This window comes from Sparus aurata, chromosome 12 (genome assembly GCF_900880675.1).
Source record: "Sparus aurata chromosome 12, fSpaAur1.1, whole genome shotgun sequence".
Classification (NCBI taxonomy): Eukaryota; Metazoa; Chordata; class Actinopteri; order Spariformes; family Sparidae; genus Sparus; species Sparus aurata.
The window spans coordinates 19,838,666-19,847,768 of record NC_044198.1 but is presented as its reverse complement, the minus strand read 5'-3'; the positions used below and the strand labels follow the sequence as shown (position 1 = coordinate 19,847,768).

Here is a 9,103-nt window from a genome sequence, read left to right as displayed (position 1 = left end):
TCACGCAACACCAGTGTTGGGAATAACGGCATTAGAATAAACGGCGTTACTCACAGCGTTACTTTTTTCAGTAACAGTTAACCTAATCAATACTACTATTTCCATCGTTACAATGCCGTTACCGACTATTAAATGTGGCGTGTGACAAACTGAAGCTGATCACTGAAGCTGTTGTCATCCATCTCGGCTCTCAGCCGCCGGAGCTGCAGAGCTGTATTTTTTTTCCTCCGGTGAGGGAGGAGGGAGGAGCGAGACAACCGCATAAGTGATGATGATTGGCTCCCTAACGTTGATTTAGAGTTCTTAAGCCAATCAGTGGCAATGTTCGGTTTACACACAAGCCACACACGCACACAGCAGCATCACACACTCAAAATAGCAGAGGGGAACTGTGGAAATGGTGAGTCCGGAGGGAAAGTTGATGTTTTCAAAGTGGAAATACAGACACTACTTTAATCTCCTTTGTCCACATCCGTTGTAAGCAACTCTGAGCACACCTTTTACAAAACTAACACTGGCCAAAACTCTGTTGCTGACGCTGTTGATGATGATAGCAGGCCAGGGGTCCGTTTCACAAAGCAGGTTTAGTGAAAACTCTGAGTCTGTTAACCCTGAAATGAGGGAAACTCTGAGTTTTCCGTTTCACAAAGGGAGGTAACTCAAACCAGAGAAAGAGGGGTAACTCCAGCCTGTTTCACAGAGAGAGGTAACTTAAGCTCTCGGTCAGTTACCACGGTAACATACTCTGTGAAACTAACCTGGTCGGGACCAGGTTTTTCTCAACAAACCTCGAGTTTCTCTCTGTCTCCGCCCTCTTTCAGCCACACACGGTATTTGATTTCCTCATTCATTGAGTCAGCCGGCGAGTTTTGGCGTAGTATAGTTCTGCCGTCTGTTTTTTGAGAAAATCATTGCAAAAATCAGTCAGTAGGGCTACATTAGAAGTTATATTAGGTGGCGACTATTTTCACTACCATGGCATGTCCTTTTGATAATGATCCCGTGGATGAAGGTGCAGCATTACTGCGCAGAGAATTAAATATTCGTCGGGAGATGATTATCAGACCGTACATAGATGTTCTTGCATTTCCAGACAGTTATCTTTTTGAGCGGTACCGTTTCACGTGACAGTCCATCATTTACATACACAACCTAATCCGTCCTTACATTTCCAACATTACCAACCGAAGTCATGCTCTCACATCCCAGCAGATATTGTGTGTTGCGCTTCGTTTTTTTTTTTTTGCAAATGGGAGTTTTTTATACAACGTCGGAGATGCAGAGCACTTGAGCAGGGCAACTGTATGCAGAGCGGTCAGAAAAGTGTGCCTCGCCCTGAAACGGCCACTACCCATCTTTATCATTTTCAGCTCCTCTGCCTCCGTTAGAGGTGGCGGTGCTGGGCCACCACCCGTTGTACGGGCATCTGCTTTCTTTCTGTTGGCTGAGTAGAAGTCTGTGTTAGTTTAAATAGGCTTAATTATTTAACAGAACATGATATAGATGAGAAGACATTTATGTGTGTGAAAACAGCATTATGTTGGGGATAAAACAACTGTACAGTCAAACAGCCACTTAATATTTACAATGTAAAACATGATCAAAATGAGTTACCCCCATGAGATAATGCCGAGGTCTTACCTGTTTGAACAATGTTTTTATGTTTCAACTTAAGCTGCAGCCAAGTGCGCTTCTCAGCCAGGGTTGCACCTAAATTAAATAAATTAATAAGCTACCACTCAAGCAGTTTCCCCCTGTAATATTATTGTGATTGCAAAGGACTACATTTAAAATTACGCACTGACCCGAGCACCAATGTTCTCCCACGCCGTCTCCCTCTCTTTTGCTGCTGCAGCGGTGTTACACTTCCTTCTAAAAACGTGCTCAAACTCACCGTATGAGCGCATTAATATTTCCAATTCCAGTGGGGTGAAAAACGTAGCCCTCCTCTTCCCCGTTGCCATGGTGACTCGTCGAATCAGGGCTCCATTGATGCTGTCTTTTTATACTTGTGGTGCACGTGCTTAACTCCAGGTTAAACTACTCCGAGTTGATCAAACTAACTCAAATCTGCTGTTCTGGAACCGAAAACTCAGAGTTTCCTATCTCAGAGTAGATCAACTCAGAGTTCAGGGTTAGACTCAGAGTTTGTTGAACCTGCTTTGTGAAACGGACCCCAGGTGTGGCTAACCTGTGCTCTGCGAACAGCTTCACAGAAACTTGTGACACAGACTGAACTGAATGCAATGATAGACAGGTATGTTGTTGAGAACTTGCTCCCGTTATCAACAGCTGACTCAGACTCCTTCAGAGCACTCATTGACAAAATATCGGGGAGAGCAGGTGCCGGTCAAAGAAATACATTTTCTAAATACATTTGTAGCCAAGCAGCTAAAATGACTACCGAGCTCAAAAGGGGGAAGAAATAAAAGTAGCGCAACAGTTAATTTCCTGGTAACTAATTACTTTTATAATGGAGTAATTCTGTTACTAACTCAGTTACTTTTTGGGAGAAGTAATTAGTAACTATCACTAATTACTTTTTAAAAGTAACGTGCCCAACACTGCGCAATACACCCCCATTATAAAATCAGAAGACGGCCTACAAATCTGAAAGTAAAACTGTGATGATTTGAAAACCATAAAAGATATTTAAAAACTGAATACATGCCCCATAGTTTGAGGTCTTCTGACTCTTTAAAGGATAGAATGGTGTGTCTAGCTCAACATATTAGGGACAAGGAGAGGTTGAAGGTCGATGAGTTTTGAAGAAGACTTTAAGATTTCCCCACTTTATCCCATTGAAACTAATTAGACTGCGACCAGAGCGCCATCTATTGGCCGATTTGCACCAAATTTTACACAAAGCCTCATCATGCCATACCACACAATGAAGACCATTTATGTGATAATCAGACAGCATTTTGTAAAGATATGCAAGATTGTCTGTTTTCAACACAATATGCAGGAATTTGTCATTTTATATTTCGGGCAGTTCATGGACTATCAAAATTCTTTTGATAACTTTTTGTCAGGAGGGTCTACAGATGCTACATGCAAAGTTTGGTGCAAATTGGTCAAATTCTCTAGGAGTTCGAAAAAGTACGTTTTTCATTTGTCGCGATTTTGCAAACGGAAAGTTACTGCAAAAGTGGGCGTGGCCTACACCAAACAATTCATCTGAATGGAGGGAACACATCGGCATGAGGTTTAATAATATGCAACATATTAAGTGGGAGTTATGAGCCAAAAACGCCTTTAAATTGAAAATAGCGCCACCTGGTGGTCATTTTCGGTGAGTGAGTCACAGGGGCCATTCTATAGCACCTCTATGAATTTCATTTCCATAAGTGTTATGGTGTGGGCACAGGGCCAATTATGCAATTAAAGTGACGCCAGAGCGCCGACTAGTGGTGGATCGGTAAACCCTTTGTCAGATGTCCTCAGGAGGGCACTGACAATAACTGTACCAAGTTTTGTCTTAATCCGATGCACCGTTGTGGAGATATAAAATACATCAATTTAAAGAGCACCACCTTGTGGTCATCGTCTAAAATTTTGCACAGGGCCTCAGGGGCTCATGGGGAAGTAGTATCCTGAGTTTCATGTCATTAGACCACACCAATGTGGAGATATGCAACACTTCCTGTTTGTAACCAAATCTGCAGGAAGTTGTTATTTAATAACTTGAGTATTGTGTGGCCTATCAAAATTCCTTTAATAACTTTTTGTCAGGAAGGTCCACAGATGCTGTGTGCCAAGTTTCGTGCAAATCGGTGAAATTGGCTGGGAGGAGTTCGAAAAAGTAGGTTTTCAACATTTTGCGACATAGCGAAAAAAAACGGTAGGTGGAAATGGGCATGGCCTATACCACGAGATTCAGCACAATCCACTGAACGCGTCTATGTAAGGTTTTTGAATGTGCGACAAAGTATATGGGAGTTATTAGCCTAAATGCGCTTTCCTTAATAACAGCGCCACCTAGTGGTGGAAATTCAGGACAACAACAGATTATACAATTTTTCGCCAGGTGTGACTTATATTCCAAGTTTGGTGAGTTTTTGGGTATGTTTAGGCAGTGTAAAAATGCAATCCTTTTGTGAGAAGAAAAATAATAAAAATCATTAGAAAAACAATAGGGTCCTTGCAGGTTCCCTGCTCGGGCCCTAATTATTTTATTGTGGCTTTTAAAGAACAGATGCTTCACTGCTGAAAGTTTGTCACATGGTGTGTTCCACATCTTAATTTACCCATTTTTAAATGCCTCTCCAAACTTTGCTTATCCTGTGCAAATGCACCACACAACAGGTGTTTTAGAACCCAGGAGTCACCTTGTGTTACAAATCCTGTCTGGGGTAGGAACAGTTTTATTAAAAAACTTTCCAGATTCTGCCATGTTCAATGAATCTAGAGTTGCAACTTGGTTCCAAAATATATTTAGTTAGTAACAACAACAGTCGTGTTCTTTTAGGACATACATTTTTTATTCCAAACAATTTAACCAAGCTTGGTGGCCAATTCCTTGGCCTTTGCCTTTTCCAGCTTGTTGATGCGGGCTGTGGATTTAGGGCCCATGATGTTGCCTCCCCAGTGACGACGGATCTGGAAAACAAAATTGAGAAGGTTTAAATTATGCAATTTATTCTTTGACATCAGTAAGGATTTGTACTCATTGCGTTACTTGAATTCAAACGAATGCTCACCTCCTCGTATCTGTCATTGTAGTTGGTCTTGATGGCTTCAACAAGCTTGGCAAGTGCACCTTTATCCTCACTAGAAGAGAACAAAAACTGGTTAATACAGTGCTCACACAATGACAGCTACAATTCAGTAAGGATAATGTAGATAAATGCATCTTTATACACATTTGGTGGTTTCTTCAGATCCCAAACTTCACGCCCATCTACTCAAATTGTCTTGTTAACTAGCCTGATTTTGAGTCATTGAATTGCATACATCAATAATGCTTTGTGTTTATTAAAAATTCAGTAAAAATAGCCTAATGGGTCCCAGGTTTGTGGTCTCTGCTCAGATTTAAAAAGCTCGTATGTTTTGATCCACATAGAGGATTCAGGTGAAGAAATTCAAACATCATTGCTAGTGACCACTTTTCTAGATTGAACTTAAGTCCCAAGGTCCCAGTAAATCATCTTGTAATTGGCGACATCTCATTACACGTTGATACTATACAGATCAGTTTATGTGCAAACTTACGGGTTTGTCTGTGTGAAGGCGACTGAAGTGCATGTCTTTCTGTGCACCAGTCTGCCCAGTCTAGCCTTGCCCTTGACGATGCAGTATGGGACGCCCATCTTGCGGCACAGAGCTGGCAGGAAGACGACGAGCTAGAAAAGCCGGAGAAGCACAGGACAAATGTTTAGTAACTCAATTAGAGCTTTAGGTAATTCCAGAGAAAACTGCTGAATCTAATAATATAATGTCCACAACAGACGTATTCAAAAAGATCTGTTCTTGTTTGTGGTCTCTGCTCAGATTTAAAAAGCTCGTATGTTTTGATCCACATAGAGGATTCAGGTGAAGAAATTCAGACATCATTGCTAGTGACCACTTTTCTCGACTGAACTTTAGTCCCAAGGCTGCCAGAATAATGTTGTATGACAAACTTACCTCAATTGGGTCCACATCGTGGGCAATGATGACCAGCTGGGCTTTCTTGCTCTCCACCAGAGAGGTGACAGTGTTCACACCTGTAGGGAGGGGAACATTTTTTTTAATCAACCTGATCAAATTGTTCAAACAACCAGCTCCAAACAACTATTTGTCTCTTTGGCCAATGCTCAGGGTTAAAAAGCTCAATAAAACATCAAGGCAGTTTCAGGTGAAGAAATTCAATACATCATTGCATTTAGGCCAAGTTCCATAAGATTATACTAATGACTTTAAATATGGGTTCTAGTGTAACTAGTACACTAACTTCAATGTAGTGTTCAAGGTTTTCCCAACAAAGCCCAACTAATACTACTGGATGAATTCAGTCACACCAATGGTGAAAAACTACTAATATTCACTATAAGTTAGACTGATAAACCAGGTGTGTTCGAGAGCATTTAACAATTTACACTAAAGATCAGTTTAGCTCTATAATTCACCTGCACGGAGGACAGGGGGCCTCTTGGTAGGGGTATCTCCCTTTCCAGCTGCCTTCTGCTCAGCACGGGCCAGCAGCCTCTGCTTCTTCTCCTGCTTGGTCTCTGGCCTGTACTTGTGGGCCAGCTTGAACAGCTGTGTGGCTGATGAGGAACAGAACTATGCAGATTAACATCAACCACCCAGAAAAGGCTACATGTTTGTTCTACATTATGACAAGTGAATGGCATTTCAAGTTAATGCATCAGCGATCTTGGCGGATGTCAACACGGCTATTAAGATAGCAAATATTCTTTCACATCATTTGCAACGCTACATCATGCCAAAACACTTGGTTCCCTTGCTTCCCAGGTTTCTGAAACGTACCTGTCTGACGGTCCAGAGCCTGGGTGAACTGGTTGATTGCAGGGGGAACCTTCAGACGCTTGTACAGAATTGAACGCTGCCTCTGCAGGCGGATGTAACGAGGCCATTTCACAAAGCGTGTCAAATCACGCTTGGGCTGAATATCCTGGCCTGTGGAAATAAAAATGACCCAAAAAAAAATTAAGTATCTGAAACCAAACTGAGGACAGGTCTTTTGCTGTTGAAGTGCATCAGCGATCTTGGTGGGAAATCATCATTGTGTTAAGATAGCAAATATTCTTTAACATCATCTGCACTATACAATCCCTAGTTCTCCCCAAAACACTGGATAGGGATACTCACCGATGCCATAGTTCTTTGGCCTCTTCTCGAACAGGGGGTTCACGACTTTTTTGGCCTCATGTTTCTTGGCCACTGAAGGGGCCGGTGCCACCTTCTTCCCCTTAGCCTTCTTTCCCTTAGGCTGTCAAGAGAAAAACAGTGTTAGGCTGCATCAGTGGAGATACAAATATTTTTTACATCAACATTTTAAAGATCAAACTTTTGATTAGTTTTTTTTTAAAGCTGTGCCTTAAATTATACTCATAGCATTGACACAATGGAAGCCAAATACATACCACAATAAGACTTTAATCTAAAAATAATCGTATCATGAAGCCACCAGTTCATTAACTGGTCTAGACAGCATCCATTGCTCAGCATGAGGGATATCCTAGTCTAATCTCTGGATGTTGTTTCCAACTTGCATACTTAAAACATAAACATTGTCTAAAGACAAGACTTAAAAAGCTAGCCAAATCCCCACGTTAGACAGTGTACACTGCTGTTAGCATACTATTCAATCCGAGTTAAAGACTGTGCTTCTAGCTTAGCGACTACCATTCAAACTCACTTAAAAAACAAAAAGACCAAGCCAAGACTTTCACTTAAAGCAACTACCAAGCTACTCAAGACTTGAAAAACGTGTGCTGTATATAAGACACTACTGCTAGCTTGAATGTTGGCGTTACCATATGACAAAACACGCAATTATCGGGCCCGTTCAGCTAACACTGCCGGGTGAACCACCCGGATACACGCGTAAAACCACTCCACGCTAAGAGACCCGTCGTACTGACACTAGTAAAATTACTACATAAAGTTACGAGATAACTGGCTGTTCAGCATCATGCAGAAAATGCAGAATAATACATCGTAAATGCTCCTGAATCGAGCGTGTTCACCAACGTTAGCTTTAGCTCCTGACAGGCAGCCACAGCGCTACCCGTACCGGCTACACTACACTCAGTTTAACCAAGTTTTATCCAAAAATATAACAACATCGACGCTAAATATCGACATCATATACAAGAATAGCCTCTACAGAATGCATAGGTATGTTTTACAATGTAAGAATAAGCATATTTACAGGGATGCAGACAGATACAACACGTAAAGTAATTCCTCAGAAGAGTCAGCTATGCACCCACCATGTCGGTTCAGGCAGAAAGGACGACCGAGGCATTCTGGGTAGCGTAAATACCGCGAGGCTTCCGACGTGGTTACGTGGCCTCTCGTGCACCGATCTGGGGTCAGATTTCACAGCTGCTCGCTTGATCCTGCTGTACAGTGGTACGGATCAGGAGACTGACTCAGGAACAGTGAAAAAGTCCATAATGATTTACACGTCATACTCAATTAAGACACCGGTTCAATTTTCCATAAAGAAGTTATCTTATTTGGTTGATCATTTATTCATATAATTTGAAATGAACTTGATCTTATATGAATGACATGTATACAATGTAAATGTTACGTTTATGCATACTAGCCTACATATTGTAGTATATCTACATATATATTATTAAATGTATAATAACCAAATGAATTGGCTATATAATGGAAATATACACGACTACCTGAGTCAAGGAAGTATATAATTTCATTTTATTTAAAAAAACAAAAAAGTTTCTAAAGTTTTTCAGAAGTTCTGAAATGTAGGCAATCTTTTTCACTTTAATATGTTACACAATTTTCATTAGCTAGTTTTGCTTAAATATTATTTAACCATGAGATATCCCTGGTTCTGCTGTATTGACTCTGATCATCTGTCCATGATGAGTCCATCACTGTTTTAACACTAGACCAGTGGGCTGCTTTTCAAAGTCTGGTACATACATAACCCACAATGCAATTTAGATATTCAGTGACATCACTGGAGGCAGTTTATCAGATTGCATGCAGCTTCTTCTGGAGCCACATACATCTTTATGCTACTTTTTCACATATGAAGTAGTACTGCCCAAAACCTGTAAACACACTTTAATTCAAGTTTATTTTTTCTTTTATTGACCACGTGGCCGGGCTAATGGAATATACTTCAAGTATAGATATACTCTTTGTGACACTACAACACATACAGCACTGGTAACATATGGTACAAACTCCACACATCTTCATAGACATAAGTTCAATTCAAGTGCAAAAGGAAAAACATAGTGCAAACACATCACGTCACAAACTTACACTGATGTATGTAAATAATGTGTAAAATTGTTGAAGTTACCCTTTAAAACATCAGTTTATCAACAAAAAAAATAATGTTAAAGGTGATAATTTGAAAAGTAGCAAGTAAAGCTGACACATGTAA

At 40.8% G+C, this 9,103-nt stretch overlaps 1 protein-coding gene and 5 non-coding genes across 6 annotated transcripts; all 6 read right to left on the bottom strand.

The window, feature by feature from the left end:
• Nucleotides 1-4,462: 4,462 nt before the first annotated feature.
• On the bottom strand, nucleotides 4,463-7,222 carry rpl7a (ribosomal protein L7a). Its single transcript, XM_030436293.1, has 8 exons — nucleotides 7,217-7,222; nucleotides 6,817-6,937; nucleotides 6,475-6,624; nucleotides 6,111-6,251; nucleotides 5,629-5,708; nucleotides 5,215-5,345; nucleotides 4,704-4,773; nucleotides 4,463-4,602 (listed from the first exon to the last, which is right to left on the bottom strand). The coding sequence occupies exons 1-8, from the start codon at nucleotides 7,220-7,222 to the stop codon at nucleotides 4,498-4,500; spliced, it is 804 nt and encodes a 267-aa protein (XP_030292153.1). The 3' UTR covers nucleotides 4,463-4,497.
• On the bottom strand, nucleotides 5,024-5,100 carry LOC115593381 (small nucleolar RNA SNORD36). Its single transcript, XR_003986306.1, has one exon. It is a non-coding gene; the product is annotated as a small nucleolar RNA SNORD36 (small nucleolar RNA).
• LOC115593383 (small nucleolar RNA SNORD36) lies at nucleotides 5,485-5,561 on the bottom strand. Its single transcript, XR_003986309.1, has one exon. It is a non-coding gene; the product is annotated as a small nucleolar RNA SNORD36 (small nucleolar RNA).
• Nucleotides 5,794-5,866, bottom strand: LOC115593382 (small nucleolar RNA SNORD36). The gene has a single exon (XR_003986307.1). It is a non-coding gene; the product is annotated as a small nucleolar RNA SNORD36 (small nucleolar RNA).
• On the bottom strand, nucleotides 6,349-6,417 carry LOC115593376 (small nucleolar RNA SNORD24). Its single transcript, XR_003986302.1, has one exon. It is a non-coding gene; the product is annotated as a small nucleolar RNA SNORD24 (small nucleolar RNA).
• On the bottom strand, nucleotides 6,701-6,769 carry LOC115593384 (small nucleolar RNA SNORD24). The gene has a single exon (XR_003986310.1). It is a non-coding gene; the product is annotated as a small nucleolar RNA SNORD24 (small nucleolar RNA).
• Nucleotides 7,223-9,103: the final 1,881 nt, after the last annotated feature.